At 38.3% G+C, this 18,996-nt stretch overlaps 3 protein-coding genes across 5 annotated transcripts; 1 reads left to right on the forward strand and 2 right to left on the reverse strand.

Moving 5' to 3' along the window:
* Positions 1–735: 735 nt before the first annotated feature.
* Positions 736–5,440, forward strand: LOC147854469 (LRR receptor-like serine/threonine-protein kinase FEI 1). 2 transcript variants are annotated; one of them, XM_087331437.1, is made up of 13 exons: positions 736–1,091; positions 1,369–1,501; positions 1,628–1,699; positions 1,787–1,858; positions 1,983–2,054; positions 2,167–2,238; positions 2,731–2,802; positions 3,006–3,121; positions 3,226–3,390; positions 3,501–3,839; positions 4,241–4,495; positions 4,634–4,762; positions 4,946–5,111. In XM_087331437.1, the coding sequence occupies exons 1-13, from the start codon at positions 911–913 to the stop codon at positions 4,966–4,968; spliced, it is 1,701 nt and encodes a 566-aa protein (XP_087187563.1). In that variant the 5' UTR covers positions 736–910; the 3' UTR covers positions 4,969–5,111. The 2 variants fall into 2 exon arrangements, with proteins under 2 accessions (XP_087187563.1, XP_087187562.1); XM_087331436.1 differs by having other exon boundaries at positions 738–1,091; positions 4,634–4,767; positions 4,946–5,440.
* Positions 5,441–6,174: 734 nt separating this feature from the next.
* On the reverse strand, positions 6,175–7,533 carry LOC147854470 (uncharacterized). 2 transcript variants are annotated; one of them, XM_087330897.1, is made up of 2 exons: positions 7,255–7,533; positions 6,175–6,768 (listed from the first exon to the last, which is right to left on the reverse strand). In XM_087330897.1, the coding sequence occupies exons 1-2, from the start codon at positions 7,531–7,533 to the stop codon at positions 6,373–6,375; spliced, it is 675 nt and encodes a 224-aa protein (XP_087187023.1). In that variant the 3' UTR covers positions 6,175–6,372. The 2 variants fall into 2 exon arrangements, with proteins under 2 accessions (XP_087187023.1, XP_087187024.1); XM_087330898.1 differs by having other exon boundaries at positions 6,175–6,757; positions 7,247–7,533.
* A 2,658-nt stretch (positions 7,534–10,191) lies between these two features.
* LOC147854471 (trafficking protein particle complex subunit-like protein) lies at positions 10,192–18,345 on the reverse strand. The gene is made up of 9 exons (XM_087331084.1): positions 17,855–18,345; positions 15,154–15,218; positions 14,559–14,673; positions 14,353–14,476; positions 14,017–14,097; positions 13,220–13,561; positions 12,925–13,109; positions 11,997–12,850; positions 10,192–11,815 (listed from the first exon to the last, which is right to left on the reverse strand). Exons 1-9 carry the CDS (start codon positions 18,211–18,213, stop codon positions 10,311–10,313), a joined length of 3,630 nt encoding a protein of 1,209 aa, XP_087187210.1. The 5' UTR covers positions 18,214–18,345; the 3' UTR covers positions 10,192–10,310.
* Positions 18,346–18,996: the final 651 nt, after the last annotated feature.

The raw sequence follows: 18,996 nt of genomic DNA on the forward strand, positions 1-18,996 counted from the left end.
ATTACATACACATACATATATATATATATATATATATATATATTTCTTCAGATGGGGCAGGGCCTACCTACCGTCGGATCCTCCATTCCTGACCGTCGATTCCGCATTACTCTGTTTCCTATTCATTTATTACTCGGATAGATTCCTTCCCTCTCTCTCTCTCTCTCTCTCTCTCTCTCTCTCTCTCTCTAGTATCTACACACACAGAAGGCACAGAGAGAAAGAGACAGAGAAAGAGAGAGACAGAGAGAGACAGAACAAAAGAAATGATATAAGGGAGCAGAGTAGCTTTGTAGTACTACTGTATGTATTTTTAACCCTTTTTCTCTTCATTAATGATGTAGTAGCCATATCTCTCTCTCTCTCTCTCTCTCTCACTCTCTCTCTCTCTTTCTGTGTCTCTCTGTGTCTCTGCTTTTTTTCCTTCCTTGCAATTTACAACAGGGTCTTTTGCTACAGAGTCATGACTATTCTCTCTCTCTCTCTCTCTCTCTCTGTACACACAACTTTTTGGCCCACATAGTCACTGCATTTTTCTATAGTGGCAGCATTTTTCTGTATTGGTGTTGTTGGTGTTGCCCCCTCTAAAACCAGAAGCCGAAGAGAGCAAAAAGCCTAAACAAAAAGAAGAAGACACTACTACTACTACTATAAGATACATATAGATAGAAGAAGCTTCTTCTATATGTACATATACATATACATAGCTGGGCTAGCTAGCTAGATATGTCTTTATTTATGCCTGTTTTTATGTGCAGAATTTCCCCCAAATTGAGTGATTCCCATCTACTACAACCATGCCACTCCCAAAGAATAAGAAGGAACTAATTGTATCTGTATTATTCATTGCCCTAAAAGAGTAGAATTCTTTCTTCGTCTTCTATCTCCTCTCTGCAGGGCATCATTCCTTATGCTTTGTAATGCACTACTTGGCATGGAAGTCAAGAAGATTAATAGAAGCTCTGCCACGCATAAATTTTGCTTCATGTGCAGTGATATGCCCCATATACCACTTCTCTGTGTCTTCTTCTTCTTATCCATGCATATCCTCACAACATACAAATTGCCTGCTTCTGCCTTAACCCAAGAGGGTAATGAATGTACTTCCTTTGGTTGTGATTTTATGTATCAAAACATATATGTTTAGGACTGGACTCCATTATATATCTATTAGAATGTTATCACTATCATGTCTATATTTAAAGAACTGCAAAGTGTAAGAAAAACAGAGGACCCGATCCAACCAGTTCTGTTTTGCTGTCAATTCTCATGAGAATTGGGTTTTGTTGTGAGGATTTAGTTAGTTTTCCATCGAAAATCAATGAAACATGCACCTACGATTAAATGTGTTTTGTTTTAATCATGTAGGTGAAGCTCTACTTGCTTTTAAAGATGGATTACATGATTCACTTGGCATTCTCAACAATTGGAGGTTTTCTGATGAGGATCCATGTCATTGGAAGGGTGTTTCGTGCAACCCGAAGAAGCATGTCATTGGATTGTAAGGACAGCAGCATCACGTCTTTTCTTTTAAAAAAAGAACTCCTTTTCCCCCATAAACTTCAGCACCAGTAGGGATAAAGAGATGAACTAAAGACATGTGATGATAATTTTCTTTTAATGACAGGAATTTACCGTATAGTAGACTATGGGGCAAAATATCCCCTGTTGTTGGTGAGCTTCATTGGTTACGGCGATTGTAAGCATATCTTCTCTTGCTATAATACTTTTAAACATGTCTATAATGCATTCCTTTTCTTCTAACTCATTTATTTTCCTACCACAGGAGCTTGCATGATAACAATCTATATGGAGCCCTCCCAATTGAGATACACAATTGTAGCAAGTTGAAAGCATTGTAAGCATATGTTCATGACCTCCTTAATGGGGATTGTTGTGTTTCATTCCAATATAGCCCTGGAAACTCTTCTTTTATTTATTATTTTGTCTTAATTTTCTTCCTCCATTTTATCTGATGTCAGATATTTGCAATCTAACTTTCTAAGTGGCCCTATACCTGAAGAGCTTGGATACTTTCCAAATCTCATTATTTTGTAAGTTGCTTCTTCATTTCTGTCAAAACAGTGTGTTAACAGGTGTTATATTTCATGGCAAAAGCTACATGTTCCATATAACATTATATGTGTCGTGTTTATATATCTACAGGGATATCTCCGGAAATACCTTCAGTGGTACAATACCATCATCACTAGGTGGCCTCAACAAGCTAAAATACTTGTATGTTTTGGGGGAAATAAATGATATCTGCTTAAGGTTCTATATGTATGCATACACTTTGTAATTCTCAGGGCACATCTAATACAAGAATTGTGACTGTCAGGTTTATCTTGCAATATATAATGATTCTTCATATATGTATGTTTCAAAATTGCTAATTAAATTATGTCCTAGAGATTCTGAAGTGTATGAACCAATTCCAACTCTATGCATACAAATACAAAGGAATTTTGCTCTGGCTTCTTCTGTCACATTGGATTTTTCACTTTACATGCTCTACCACCCACATAACTCCATGTGAGAGCCCAGAGGTCCATTAAGTGCATACAAAATTGTTGCGGGAAATATCATATCAATTTCTACTACATTCTGATATCGATAATCTTATAGGAAATTGCATCTGAACTGAGGGATACTGAAACGTCATCAGTGTTTGTGTATCTTGACTTTCATGCTTCGACACTTTTCTCATTGAAAATCGACTGTGTGCAGAAATATTTCAACAAATTTGCTTGTTGGAAAGATACCACAGGATGGAGTCCTTAGAAACTTCTCAAGTGCTTCGTAAGTGACATGATAACTTTCATTCATGTTCTTTAATGTGTGTAGGTTTGTAAACCCAAGTGCCAAGTGTGTTTATGTATACAAATGCAAAGTGTATTTATGCTTATACAAGCTCTAAGTTTATGCGTATACGTGTACAAGTGTAGAATGTATACGTATGCATATCTCCATGTGGATGTATAAGACAATGGAAGTCCCTGCAGGTTCCTTGGCAATTTAGATCTATGTGGTGATCAATTAAACACAGTTTGTAAGAGTGAGTTGTCAGATTCTTCTAATTTGAAGGATACAAATACCTCTGTTTCCAAGATAAACTCTGGTAAATTTCTTGTTGCATGTCTCTCTATTATCTAACTTTATGCATTTGTAGATGTCTAACAAGAAAACTAGACTTATATGCAAATTCGAAATGGTATACCACAGATCATAAACAATCAGCGAGCTATGTCAACAGCCTTCTCATTGGTGCAGTAAGCACAATGGGGTTCTCTTTTGCCTTTGTTCTTGTATGTTTTGGGGGCTACTTCTTGTATAATAAGAGAGAGGTTAACAGAGAGGATATTTTAAAACCAGTGGTGGTCTCAACAGGTATATTGTCAAGCAAAAAAACTTTACCATCCTTTTCCAAATGAACAAACCATATGATTTGTCATCTTACATTACATTAATCTGCTCTGTTTGCTCTGTTTGTATTGCAGAATCCAAGCTCAAGTTAAATATTTTTCATGGGGACCTTCCTTTCTCATCCAAGGAAATTATGAGGAAGATTGAGATGCTAGATGACACTAACGTAATTGGTTGTGGAGGTTTTGGCACAGTTTATAAACTGGTCATGGATGACCACAATGTGTTTGCAGTAAAAAAGATAGAGAAGCAGGGGAAATTATGTGAACGCATTTTCGAAAGGGAGTTGGAAATTCTGGGAATACTTAGGCACAGAAATCTTGTTAATTTAAGAGGATATTGCAGTGCTTGTTCTATGAACTTGCTTATTTATGATTTCTTACCAAATGGCAATCTGGAGAACTTACTCCATGGTAAGTCTGGCTATGAAAGATTTTCCCTTGCATTACATTTGTGCTTTAATAATAGCTTAATATATATATTTTTTCTTATATATGGAATGAGATGAATTTGAACATACACAATAGCTTAATACGACATGTATATGAATGAGCACATCAAAGAATGCAATGATCCTTCATTGGCTTAGGCTTACATTCCATGGCTATGAGGATCTATATGCTGTAAAAGCCGTCTCTTGCATTATATTTGCTTATAGAAAGCAATGAATTGAGTAGGCTTAAAACTACAATGTAGATGAACATGACAAAAAGAAAGTGATGATCTTAATACTTTTAAGCATATTGTGGTTAGAAGATGGCCCCCATACCTTCTCATATGGCGTTCTGATTGCATGTGAATGATGGATATATAGATCGAAGGCCAGACATACGTCCTCTCACTTGGGCAGAGCGAGTGGTAATTGCAATTGGGGCAGCTCGTGGGATTTCTTATTTACACCATGACTGCTGCCCAAGAGTAGTCCATAGGGACATAAAATCAAGCAACATTCTTCTTGATGAGCATCTTGAACCACATGTTTCTGACTTTGGACTCGCAAAACTATTGGAAGAGGCTGAAACCCCTGCCACAACAGTCCTCGCTGGTACTTTTGGATACCTCGCTCCTGGTAACCTTCATCATTCCTCTTTCTAAGTAAATTTTCATGTTATGTGATATCTTATTCTTATCCTCTGTCTTGCATTCTGTTAGTTATGATGCATCCCAGAGAGTAACTAACCAACTGACTAACTATGCCATGTTTCAGAGTACATGCAAAGTGGTATAGCAACTGAAAAGACAGATGTATACAGCTATGGTGTACTATTGATTGAGTTGATCTCAGGGAAGAGACCGACAGAATTACCGTATGCAGAGTTAGGCATGAGTTTGGCTGGTTGGGTAAGACCTTTTCTCAGCCAACTTTTACTCTAAATTCTCAACCACATACGTACTCATATCTTGATGCCCCATCTAGCATTAATTTTTAATAACTAATCATATGTAGTTACATCATTGGTATGATGATTTGTGTATGAATGATTCTGATCAACTTCAAGTGGACTACATACATGTGCAGATGGAAAGGCTCATCAGGGCTAACTCTTATGCCGATGTTCTTGACCCTGCATGTGAGGAAGCACCAATGGAGAGCTTGGAAACCTTACTTCTACTTGCAACCTCATGCGTCTCATCATCTCCTGAAGGGAGACCCTCCATGAACAAAGTTGTACAGATTCTTGAAGCTGATTCAATGTCTCCCTACCCTAGTGATTTCTATGACACTAACTCAGATTAAAACCACACAATCTAGTAAAACAATTCTTTTATCCCTCTTAAGTAGATCCTTTTTGCTGTCATTCCATTCATTGCATTGTCAGCTCCCGAGGGAACAGAACACCATAATAGGATAGGAAAAAAACTATTCTTCATAGCTATCTCTCACTTTAAAAATATGGATTAGAAGAGTGTGGACCGTCAAAGAGAGTCCAACTCATGTATGTCTCAAGTATCCTTAAACCCATTTGTCATATATGCCACCCATTATTCCAATAATAATTCATTATTATTCTTTTATTGTGTGTAAACGTTTGCTATTTTTTCATTCATCAATGCTCAACTCCATGTTGCCTAGTGTAGTAATGCATATTAAAGAGACTTGTTCTGTTCACATGATGCATAGATGATGAATATTCACAATGCAGTAATGCAGAATATAGTGTAGTATATAAACCATTAACAGAAAGAATAGAGCTAAACCACACTATGCAGCGTTTCATTTACCACTTTGATAAGCACAGTATTGCTATGTCTGCAAGTCAAATTGCAAGTCCTAAACATAAAGTAACCAGCAATTCTGTCTACGACACATAAGACTCACTATGCAGCATTGAATTACCACTTTGACAAGCATGGTATTGCCATGGCTGCAAGCTAAATTGCAAGCCCTAAATGTTATATAGTAAGCATTTTGTTGGTCTTCATAACTCAAGGTAGAACAAGCATTTATACCTTAATTTCGTAAATTAATACATAATATATCTCTAGCTGATTGCTGCTGGCATGTTTTTTTCTTGTTCCCTCCAATTATTTCTTTCATTGATGCCTCTCAAAAAGTTCAAACAGTATTATCCTGAATAAAGCAGTAGCCATTTTTTTACTGTTTTGGGGCAGATTAAATTATATATTTTGCTTTCACGAAAAGAATAGTCTATATAAGAAAGAGCTTGTATGGTAGCTGTATTATCCTTTTCCATCGATAACACATAGATTGTCTGCATTAATGCAGAATCACAACCAAAACAGACATTTAGCTTACTTACCTTTATATTTTTTGCGTAATATCTGGTTGGAACACATTTTGGAATCTAGGAAAGAAACAAAGAATTACATGCAAAGGCCATTTCTCAATGGGAATCTCCGTAAGTTTCAATAGAAATTTTGGCTATGTAGATTTTTTGAATCTGAGTTTTGAATTTAGGCTTAATTTAAAGACTTTAAGAAAGACTATACAAGTGTTATTTCATTTTCAAGGATGGTATCAAGGATGAGGGCTAGCTTTCCTTCTAGTTTCTCATTCTTGCGAGGTTCGTATGTAACAGCAAAGACATCCGATGCCTTTGCACGTTCGGCAAGGAGCTTCCCAACAACTCTGCATGCATTCGAATCGTTCAAGATCGGCAAAGAATCTCGAAGATCCTTGGAATTGGTGGAGACAACAGAGACGACTTTCGATGTCACGCGGTGCATAACTTTAGCAGAGATATATCTCCTAGAGACGTTGATATCCAACATGAATGGCCGCATATATTTGTCCACCCTCTGTCCCCATGATTTCTTTGTCTTCTTGGGCTGGTTGCTTGATCGTCTCGTCCAGGCAGCTTGGATTCTTGTCTCAATTCGCTGTTACGCATCAGATTCCTTGAAGAAGATTAGGGTTATTGAAATGGAGGAGTTTTAGGTTTACATTCGAAATAAAACACACCCCGAATAAAAACTAGGGCTAAAGAAAGAGAAGAAATGGAAATGTTTAGGGTTAAAAGCAAAGGAAAATGTGCCTTTAGTTAGAGATAGTATATTACTTGATATTTTAGGGGTTTAATACTGCTGGGGAAGCACAAGTCAATACCACTCTTCCACATGAAAGCTAACAAATTTTTCCCAACAAATACACAGGGAAGCATGGAAATAAATTTGGGGACTGTAGCAGGAGCCAGTGATAGGTTTTTAAATACAGGACTGTGAAAATGAGGGTTAGGCACAGCAATAAAATTGGAAATCTAGTGTTAAAAAGGATGGAAAAGGCCAAAATTGTTGGGGGTTAGACAACCAAAAGACCTCGAAAACTTAGGGTTTAAAGGAGAGAGAGAGAGAGAGAGAGGGAATTACCTGATGATGCGAACGCAGAGGATGGATATGGAAGATGGAGGACGGGGAGGAGAGGCTGTGAGGGAGCGGAGGAGGAGCGGCGGTGGTGATGGTGAGGCCACGGGAAGAACTGAACCTTGGCTTACAACACGCAGTAGAATCTCTGCTGCCCAGGGAGGAGGCGATGGAAGCTCGATTCCGGTGCCTCTTCATCTGCAGGCAACCTGTCGAAGAAGAAGAAGAAGAGAGTGGGAGCAGGGGAAGTGAAGCAGCCGCCATAGCCTGAGAAAAGGCCATCATCCTTCACACCTAAAAATGTATATAATATCTTCACACAAAGTTCTTATGAGCTTTTTAATCCTCTTCTTCATATTTTTCTTCTTCTTCTTCATATTTCTCTTCTTCTTCATACTTGTGGGAACTCCTAGGGGCACACATTTTTCCCCTGTAGGCCTCACTTTGACATCTTCTCCTACCCGACCCGCTCGAAAACACGAGCTTCGGACACGCGGGCCTCAGTACGCCCCTATGTATGCCCGCTCCGCTGCCCATTCTCCAATGGTTGGTTTCCAAGCCACGACCCGCCCAACAGGATTGTCATTTGTTTGCTTGCTGCCATTTGATCTGGGTCCTGCTCGTTTGCACTGACATCCGCCCTACATGTTGTGCATATATATCCTTCAAAGTAGCTCCATTGTCGTAAACCAGCTCGGAGGATTTTTCTAGAAGCAACATCCGGGTTTAAATGTCGTTCTCTACCATTGTGTGTGTTCAATCACGACGATTATGTCCTGATCAAGCCCACATCTCTAGAGGATGCCATCTGCTCCTCTCATATGTTAGTTCCATCACATTACTATAAAAGGTTCACATTGTTTTGTGTGTGTGTGTGTGTGTGTGTGTGTGTGTGTGTGTGTGTGTGTGTGTGTGTGTGTGTGTGTTTATGCAAGTGCGCATGTGTTCATTCTTTACTTAATGGAGGAATGTGAGTCCTTCTGTGAAGGCTCAAACCAACATTTGCCCGTTCTGGAACAACATCTATTGCGAACAATGCAGAATTAGGGGCTTCATTGTCTATTCCCATGGGTTCTTCCCCAGAGTTCAACAATGAGAAATGGTTAGCTAGGGCATTGTCTTTCTCTTTCTATATTATATGATTACTGAAAGTCAAACTCAAGTAAAGCTACAATCCATCTAGACATTTGCAAGATTGAACAGACCTTGTGTACAAACGGGCTCCATGATCAACATAGAAGTGAAATAAGACACTAGAAAGTATGCCTAAATTTCTTAACTATGAAGACTATTGTTAGGGCTTTCTTTGTTCTAGTGTAATTCATTCTACCAAGTTGAGTTGGTGACTACAAACATGATGGGGAAATCCATTTTTTTTCATTTCCAGATGCAAAAAGTAAACATGTATGAAGAAGAACCCACTATAGTGACCTAATAATGGAAACTCTAGCAAAGCCACCAAATTGATGTGTATGTGTGCCTATCTAATCTCAATCTGGCAACTTCAGAATGTGAGCCTGACAACAAACTTAGAATGGGAGCTCTAGCAAGACATTGCTTGAATGATTCAAAGTAATATTATGTTCCTCAATCCATTTGAACCCCTTAAGGAGTCCTTTTGGTTACCAAGATTTTTCTACAAACATTTCAATGAGCTAACGAGTCAACGACTTTAGTCCATGTAGCTCATGAACCCTTAAAGTTGATTTCCAAATTTGGGGGGCTGACATGCGTAGTATTGACTTTACTTTAGCCACACCGATTGATAAACCGTCCTTGGACACTGAGTATCCAAGTATAGGGCATTGTTTAAACCAATTTTGGCATTTCATAGGATTCAACTAAAATCGATACTATTTGGCTTCTTTCAAACATATTCCTTAACAAAGTTGATTTGAGTTAGAGTCAGGAAAATATACCTTGAGGGTGATGATGAGTTGGTTGTACCCGGAGAATCCATCCATGAAACAACAAATTACTTTCCTTGAAACTCTTTCCAAAATATGTTAGATATATGGCTCTACATAACTAGACATTGTCTTCATCAACATTACAAATATTAATGCATATAAAATCAGTCCTTCTTCTTTTGGTTTTAGACATTATAGTGATGCAAACTAGTTTGCGATTTTCATTGTAATTTGTCACCTAGGCTAATCTCTTTATCTTGTGCAAAACCATTGAAAGGTGCTTCACTCACATCAAAGACTACTCCATCTTGGATCAGCCCATTGTTGAGATCTTTTGAAGGCCAAAAATTTAATCTTGTCTAAGGTTTAGAATGTTTCAATGCATTAATGACAAGATTCACTAGCACCTTAGGCATTTCCACTATTAAAGACTATTGTTCTCAAAGATGACACATTTTGAGCAATCTCATATGCTTTCTAACATCTTAAAAGACATTAACGTGTCTTTCTTCTATTACTTCTGCATAAAAACGAGATTTTCATGAAAATGTTGTATACTCCATATAAAGGCAAACCACTTCGAATGACCTTGTCTGATTACATCAAATACATTTGTCAAGGCTTACTATTGAACGCTTGATTTGATACATTTCTGCTAAGTAAATGGGACTTTCTTGCGTGCTCTGACACACAATGCAATCTTCTATGTGGTGGTTCAGATCCATGGACCATAACATACATCGTCATGCTACTGTATCTCAGATTATCTCATCTTATTTGCTCTATTAACTCAACTTTGGTGTAAATACAACATGCCTTTTTCCTTGCTTTGATTTGCTTGTATTATTCCACAGCAATCAACTTGTTACATTGGTTTCAATAATGCCCTGAATCCTTACACATATATACAATCCACTCAGTAAAATGCCTTCAAGGTTTGCTATTAACAAAGTACATCTGTTGCACAGCAAAAATTCACATGATGACATGAAAGTGACGAGATACAAAGAATCGGAGCATACTAACGAGAATCTGAATGAAATAAAAATAAAAAATGCTCCCTAACAAAATCAAAATTTTAGTTCTACGTCAGAAATGGAATTCATCATCATTATTCTCAAAATCTTTTAAAGGCCTACTATTACATCAGCACTATTTGACCTCTCTCCCAGGTGGGAAAACGAATATTTGGATGCTTGACAAAGGCTGCTGGAAACCTGCATTATAATGTGTTGCAGTGAGGTTAAATTGAGGAAGCTGCTGCATCCCAGAAGTTATAGAGATAAGTCGGTAGGAAATAACATCCTTTGCATATGGGAGAATATGTACAGTGTCACTGTGAGCTCCTGAGAGTATAAAGGCTGGAGAGTCTAACACTGAAAAACTCACTTCTTGGACTAGTGCCGTGCGATTCTCAATGCATAAAGACACATCAAATGGTACACCAACAGTAGCAGCAGGAGGGCAGTTGAACGTGGTTAATAATGAAGGTTGCTCCACAAGAACTTCAGGTAAGGAAACCGTCTTCATAACGATTGTTTTCAGCTCCTTTGAGTCTTCTACCTCTGTATATAACCTTCTCCACTTCACATTCACAGTACCTATGGATAGAGATGGACTTGCTTCAAATGGCTGTATGTGGAACAGGCTTGCCATGGATTCTCCAGGAGAAATGACCAGATTCTTCTGATGGTGGTCTTGTCCTTCCATACAAGTCGAATCATCATTTTTATGAAGATTCCTTGTAAACGAGTGAACAATTCCTGCACTGGAAGTATTTGCAGGTCTAATGGAACAAACCTTGCCATTAGCCTCATCTACGGTTATGCCTATCAATTCCAGCTTCACAGCACTAGAGTTTTTTAAGGTGACCATGAGAGTACTAGTCTCATTTGCAGCAATGCAGGCTTTCCCGGATGGTTTTCCACATGTCTGTTTCAATCCTCGAAGCAAAGCATCTCTTCGAAATGGAGGCATAAACTGATGTGAAAGTGTAAATGGTTCCTCACATTGCAAAGGTAAAGTTCTTCGTACAAAAAATTGAGGGGCTGTCATTGGATGATCAATAGGTGCCACTACTGTTTCCGACTGATAGCTGAATGACACATACAAATTCACTGATTTGGCCTCTTTCCACCTCATGTATATTTTTGTTGAAAAGCTACTCTCCGATGAGATGGCAGGTATCATTAATACACCTGCCAACATTTTTAATCCGTCATCCTCCCTTTTCAAAGGCACCATCCCAGTAGTGAAAAGCTCCACAAATGATATCTCAACTGGAGAAGGGGTCCGTGGTGAGCTAATAATGGGCAATGGAGAAGACTCTACAATGCTGAATTTCAGCTCCCCTGCATATATAGCATGTCCTTTGGACTTAACATGGAGATCAACGGGATACAACTCGCCCATGAGGGCTGGGCCAACCATTGGTTCCAATGTCAATTCAACTAAAGGATCAGGCTCCTCGACTTGGATTATTTTCTGTCCAAAATATGCAAGGGAGCCATCTTTCATGGGAAACATCTCCAATTGAGATTCAAATTTCCAGAATAAAACATCGACACGGGATGCAGGACTTTCAACTTGACAAAATATAGTGGCAAACCTCCCCAGATGGGCAGTGACAGTCAAACATTCCAGCTTGCCACTTTCACCTGCAAATATTTAATGGAAGCATTAGAGTGTTGATGTAGCTGAAAATAGTTTTAGCTAACGAAAGTGTGAGAGAGTTCCAGGCTTGGTTCAACTCCCCTTCATCTCTGAATCACCATTCAATTTTTCTAAATAAGACATTTACCAAGAATTCCCAAAGAGCCTAGTACACAAAAAGTGTACCTGGAATTATATCAACGGTGAACCTCTTCCATTTATTTGGTTCAAGATGTAAATCATAGTCTTTCTTTGTTTGTGCATTCTCTTGTGTCAGATCATCCAAATTATCTACATCCTTGTTACAGGTCAATACAAAATTGCATGATGATTGATTGAAATGTACCTCCAACTCTTTTAAATCAAGTACTACTGGTAAATGAGTCAGTAATGACAATGTCAATGAGGTTACCGCCCCTGGTTTAATTGTTGTGTCATGGAAAGATGCACAAACTGCAAGCACAGCCCTAAGTGGGCTAGCAAGGTCTATGTTCAAGACCACTGGAGTAGATTCCTTGACTTCTAGACCCATCTCTCCTTCTCTGGGAGGAAGAACCGATTGTGTTCCATGCAATAACTTAAGAAGATCAATAAAGACTTCCTTTCTCTGTGCATGGGATAATGGACCAGCAGGACCAACTTCCCGAGTAAAACCAAGCTTCTTCTCCTGCTCAGTTTCATCATAGTCACCTGTGGTTGGCAAAGAAGCCATCTCTAGTGAATACTCAATGTACTCCTGTAGAAGCCCTAATTGTCTTGCACATTCCCTTAAAAAACCCAGAGTTGCCCAAAGTAATGCCACCCAAGATTCTTGACGATACATCCCTGCAACAGTTTCAAATAGCTGCTTTGCGTTTTTGTATTCTCTTGCATGGAAGTATTCACGGCCCATCTCAGAAGCTATATAATATCCCATTCGGCTAGCTTGTATGCGTTTGTACTGCTCATATGCTCTTTTAAAGTGGGTAATGGCCGTTGCTGAGTGGGGGAATATCCGTTCTTGCCTAATGGCATGATACAAGTATTCTGAGTCAGTAGGACTGCAAAATAGAAAGCATGTTTGAGTCTCCAAACACCATTGAATATTGAGTGATTTAAATTGAAATTTGATTACCACAGTGCCTCAGTCATGTTCCCATGGCCACGGAGCCGAGATGATTGCCCAATATAAAGGGGTGGAATAAGTGCTTCAGGCGGACCTTCGAGCACATCTTCCTGATCTTCATCTTGTTGCCCATCAAAAAAGCTGGAGCTTGACAGGAAAGCGGAACGCCTTTCAATTACGTAATGAGCGGCTACCTGTGACCTTCACAAATACTACATTCAGGCTTGCAGCCAGCATATTGAAACTTTTCCAAAAGGATGCATACTTTTATACCCTTAGCAAGTAACAGAACAAAACGCAACACCTGGTAATAATATCCAGGTTGGAGTTCGTGTTCAGTAACTGGCAAGTCAAGTAAAGCAGATGACGTTGGTTTTATTTGGATAGGAGATGTTGGACTATTCTGTAAAAGATCACCAAAAACAAGAAACTGCTTCTCAATCCATGACCAATGCAAAAAAATGCTCTCTGATGGTCCAACTAGGAGCTTGTAAAAATCGATGTGCTGCCTAAACCACTTCACAGCCTCTGTTACTTTCCCACCATGTAAAAGTAAGGTCGAAATTTTAAAATGCAAGAGCTCTGCAACAGACTTTAATTCAACAAGCCGTTGTATGGATTGCAACTCTGATGGCACTGACACAACCTGAAAGTGATGAAAGTTCATCAAAATGACTAAATTAACTCATTGTTATCTCTCTCAGGTCCATGGAATTCTGGGATTCATTGTTTTTTCCTTGCAGGGAAAAAGATATATAGCAAACTATTAAGGTTAACCTTTGAAATCTTAAATAGGCTGATAAACAACATTGAAGTATATTAAGGTTATATTATGCTTCTCTAGAATTTCCATTGAAGTTGTCTCAAAAGTAAGGATTTGTCACTCTTAAACTTGGCTATAGCTGAACAAATTTGTTTCAGAACTAGATGGGATTCCATTGTAAAGAACATTTAGTTCATAGTAATATTGATGATGAGTTGCGTCCAATGATGCTCAGAGCTTGAAGAAGAATACTCAAACATTTAACATTACAAGGTAGTTGAAATCACCATTCTGCACACGATCATATCCAAGATGAGCAATGGTACACAAAACGTTACCTCTTGCAAAAGTGAATAAGCTGATTCATAGAACTTGAGTACTTCCACCCAATCTCTCCTGAATTCTGCATAAACTGCGACCTGAAAGACAATATCTGCTTTTAGCAAATAATCACTATTCTCACACTGCCCCAGCAGGTAATAACAGGGTAACTCATCATGTTTGTAAATCCTTGAATTTATCAAGGAATGTTTCTAGCGCTAGTTAGTTTCGCTTCATCCATTCTGTAATCCATGGTAATTATTTGGCAAATGCACAACAAAGGAAACAAATTCAAGATGCTCTCATATACATCTTCACTAAATTGCAACATAAGCTGAGAAAAAATCACATGCCTTGAAGTTGTATCGAACACCTAATTCGTTGAAGGTAAATGTCCTCTTCTCAAGACGAGCTTTGATCCTGCGACCTTCTTCTTTGTAAAACACCATGACAAGCTCAGATAAGATGTTACCGAGTCTGCAATACATAGTTCAACAAAAAGAATATGAGGATTTCCCTGATGAGGCTTTACGGAAAAACTTTTCGAACTTAAATCAACCTTGCAAGGGATCGCTTTTGTTCTGTTTGGTCTTGATTGGTAAATGTGATAAAATGTTTGCCATCAACATCAGCACGCTTTCTTAAAGTGATCAAACGATCCTCTGATAAGTCCCCTGTATAATCAGTATTCATAAGACACAAACTAGGACGTGTTCATTAATGACTCAAGGTGTAGCTCTACCTAAAACAAAAATAGACCAATTCTTGGACTAGGGGAGTCACCCCTGTTGATGTGGGTGGAGTAATAATAAAATAACAATACTAATAAGAAGTCAACAAACCCCTCATCAATTTATCAATACAACGATTTCTTCCCAAAACCCACATTTAAAGATAAATTCTTAGCACAGCTACTGACAAATATTACTTCTACACATTTTACGTGCACAGGAACACATGTAACACGCCCAATTCATTAATTCAGCCACATAAAATCAAGTCTTTATATGCAAAAAGTTAGAATTCAAATGTACAGACCCAGAAATTCTGAAATTCTTTATGTAGTTAACGCAATTTTTTAATAACAAAATGGGATGTGTCTAACCATTGTTCCCATTTTTATAGATTAGAGGTAATGAAAAAATGAAGCTCACCACTCAGAAAAGTTGGTTGAACAATAGCAACAATTAGTTTTGTGTTCCGTCCACGTATTACATTCCTAACATATCAAACAGAGAAAATTAGTTATTGATATAAAAATGTGAGAGGTTAATAAAAATCTATATACATCTAAGCTTGTATGAAAATCATTATGCAGTAAGAAATGAAACAACAGTGTCTATAAGCCATGTTATTTTTGAAATGATGTCTCTAATAAAATATTAGAGTACATAGGACAGAAGAATCAAGATAGTCAGAGCAATATTATATCATTTGAGATAAGAAAACACACGTCAAAGACCAACGTACTAATCTGATAAACTATACCTCCTCATATCATAGTAATGTATCTCAATATGCTTAGCAGGCAGATAAAATGAAAAGGGTGTAATTATCACCTAGGAATATCAACATATGCATCAGCTGTTGGAATGCAAAAGACAGATTCCTCATCTAGGAGGAAACAAAATTAGAATAAATGAGAATCATGCGATAGTACTTATGTATCACACCTACCCATGCGGCCAAACCACACACTGTCATGACATTTTTTCAGATGATAACACATCATGCATACTAAATGTGCCCAAACAGCCAGTACCTGTGTTTAAAATAGGAGAGTCAACTTTATTGAATTTGCATTGATCAAGCATTGTACAAGATGATGTAATGCATTTCAGGGATGAGAAAATGCAAAAAAAACTGAAGAGCCATTCCCTGTCATAATCTCAAACAAGAGAACAGGATAGGGAATGCAAAACCAAATGGGTCAGGGATAGGAAGCTGAAATTTTATCATACTTTGTGGCCTAGTGCTGCATGAAAAGATAAGTCCAAGAGAACCAGTAGACTAAAAAATAGCTGTTGCATTGAAAGATTTGTCTACAAGACTGCCCCAGAAGTAACATCTTGCAACTAGGTCTTACGGCCTCTATTATAAACTTGGACTGTAGCCCATTGGACCATCGACCACAGCCAAGTTAGAACCTACAAACTCCATGAGAGCAACATCTTTCAAAAAATAAAGACATTGGCCCATGACAAACAAAGACTCTCTGAGGACTGGAGACCCTGATTATTATAGACCACATTTGGAGTCTTCGGATCACAATTTCTCTGCCTTCCTATTGTGATATTAATAAGGCAGGATCCCACCCCAATTACGCAGAAGTGTTGGAGGGTACCATACCAAGGTATGGCATCATTATCACCACTGTTGACACCATTTCCTGAATTGGTAGAGGATGGGTTGATCAGACAACTTAGATACATGCTGCATATCTGTAGAATATGAAGAAAATCATTGATAAGATGTGGGTATCATCCAACATTCTACGTGAGCTTGACAAGCTAGTGTTTATCAGGGAATGAATCAACCGGAGATACCTTGGATACTATAACGAAATTACATCACCATGTCGTGAAAGGTTATTAAAAAAGAGATACTAATAATGATAATAATCGTGAAGTTCTTCAAAGAAGCCACACAACCCTTCATTTCAAGAAGACTGGTCCCATTGCCAAGATCACTAAAATGTCGCCAGGAGACCATTAATATCTATGAAGTAAGAAATCTAGAGCAGATCAAGGAGACATCAAAGATATATGGAGGGTAACTTCAGATGGAAACTTCCCAATAGAATGCCTAGCTTTCTCTTGAGAGAGTTCCTTACCCCACCTCAGTTCTCCATGTTCTAGATACTATACAATCAATCTACACCTATTGGATTCCAATGGAAATCACGGTGGTACACATATAGGATGATTGTCAACTGCATAAGTAGAATGAGAATGATACAATTTAAGTCACTTTTATCTTTTTTATAATCGTCTGCACATTTACCAGATTATGCATCAAATGCATACCATATCTTAAGTGAGATTCTAGTAGGAAACTCCATCTTATTTGTTGCATATATATGATGAGATGCAACGAAAACCAGTATTGCATTATCAACGGAATTCATCGACTAAATTTTGCTAGAAACTCTCTTTCAACAATGCATTGACAAGCTAAAATTTAGACTAGCTGATATATGAAGAAATAGACGAAGAATAACTCCCTATTCTTGGATTTCTTCCAATTTTCGCATGCAAATCAACATAAAATATTTGGGACTTAATTTTCCCACGTACATAACACCAATGATTACAAAACATAGCCAACGTTTCTACCGGCATGCTTTTTTGTCCGACTAATCGAATAATCATTTGTAATAAACTGGAAAAGGGATTTCAGCTAAATAATTGAACAGTCCTAACCGTGTGCAAAACTTGTGATATCCAGAAAATCCAACATGGCATTTCAATAGTGATATTCTTGAGATGAACCCATTAAACAAAAAACTAGGGACACACAGTAAAACCAATCAATTTCTCTGTGAATCAATAGCCATAAGATGGCCTACCTTTGCTAATACAGCAGGGTTAATTGTAATGGTGTTTTATTGAAGAAATAATCACTGTTTTTCGGATTTTCAGATGGAAAAACTATGAACAAGCATATACATTGTATAGCCTGAAGTCTTCGAATTCTAAAGTTTTTCGATTCAAGACATAACAATTAATCAATCAGAAAATAGTCAGTTAATGTGATAAAGGTGATAACTTGGTGTTTTTATATTTTTTATTTGTAAGAATTATGCTACTCAATGAGAAAATGATTTGATAATGACAACCAAATCAATATGCTTACTTAATAGTATCGAGATTGTTGCAGACTTGCAACCATTGAGAAGGATCTCCGTAGATTTCCTCCCGTGTGAGCAAAACAACAACCACAGCTGGCACTTTGGTTCGATGCTTCCGTAGCCAGTCGATCTTCAGAATACCGAATGGAGGAAGAAGAGGTGGCGGTGCCTTCATATCCACGGACTTCCTCTCTTTCCCACCAATAACGGAGGCTTTCGAGAAGTCAGGGAGAGCAAGAGTATTGATAGGAACGGGCTCCGCGTGCAAGTAAGAGGAGATAACAGAGTGAAGCTCTGTGACACCCACGAGGGCGACTAAAGGGAGAGGAGGTGTGCGGAGCTCCTGGGAGTAGAGCTCTTCCATGGCCTTCTCTTCCTGTGGTCCTTTCAGAGGAGTAGGCGGAACCCTAGATTGCAGGGGCTTGGGAACAGGGGAGATTGAGATCTCTCTGCTTTAACACAGAGAGAGGGTTCCTTGAAGAAGAAGAAGAAGAAGAAGAAGAAGATCCATGGCTAATGAAAGTAAATATGCAGGCAGATCTATGACAGCAAAGTGCCAAGGACTGGCCATCTCTGGGATTGGGATTAACAATCGGTTTAAATGGTTTTATAGTTCGGTTCAGTTTTAAGTTTCAATTTATTTAAACGGTTTGAGTTTGACACTCTCGAACCCAATCGAATTGTTGCTCGATTGCTAATTGGGATGGTGAGGGATACATGCATACATAGATGGGTGGGTTTGGCCATTGGGATCGGCAATAAGCATATCTGTGTTGCACCTCCCTTGTCCATCAGATATGTCCACCACTACGTGTTTCCTCTAGCTAATAACATCGCCCAAAACTTAAAGAGGGCATTTCGTGTTCAAGATCGGGGAAGGTCATCTCGCTCACATCTCTATTCTACAGTCGAGAAGACAACCGAAGGTAATATAATGGCAATCACCAGATGCGACAAGAGAAGATGGTTGGGTCTAAAGCTATGATAACATATATGTGCTTGAGTTTGTGTCCCTCTTGGCGACGTATTATGATGGGTGTCTCTCTTTGCCGTCAAAAATATTTGATCTAACTAAAGAAAGAGAAGTCATACCAATGCGCTCTCACAAAAAATGTTTAAGTGTTCTATCGGAAGATGTATATTTACA

The sequence above is a fragment of the Azolla caroliniana genome, unplaced genomic scaffold (genome assembly GCF_043228905.1).
Source record: "Azolla caroliniana isolate FFs.n. ecotype wild unplaced genomic scaffold, voAzoCaro1.0.p SCAF_15, whole genome shotgun sequence".
Taxonomy (NCBI): Eukaryota; Viridiplantae; Streptophyta; class Polypodiopsida; order Salviniales; family Salviniaceae; genus Azolla; species Azolla caroliniana.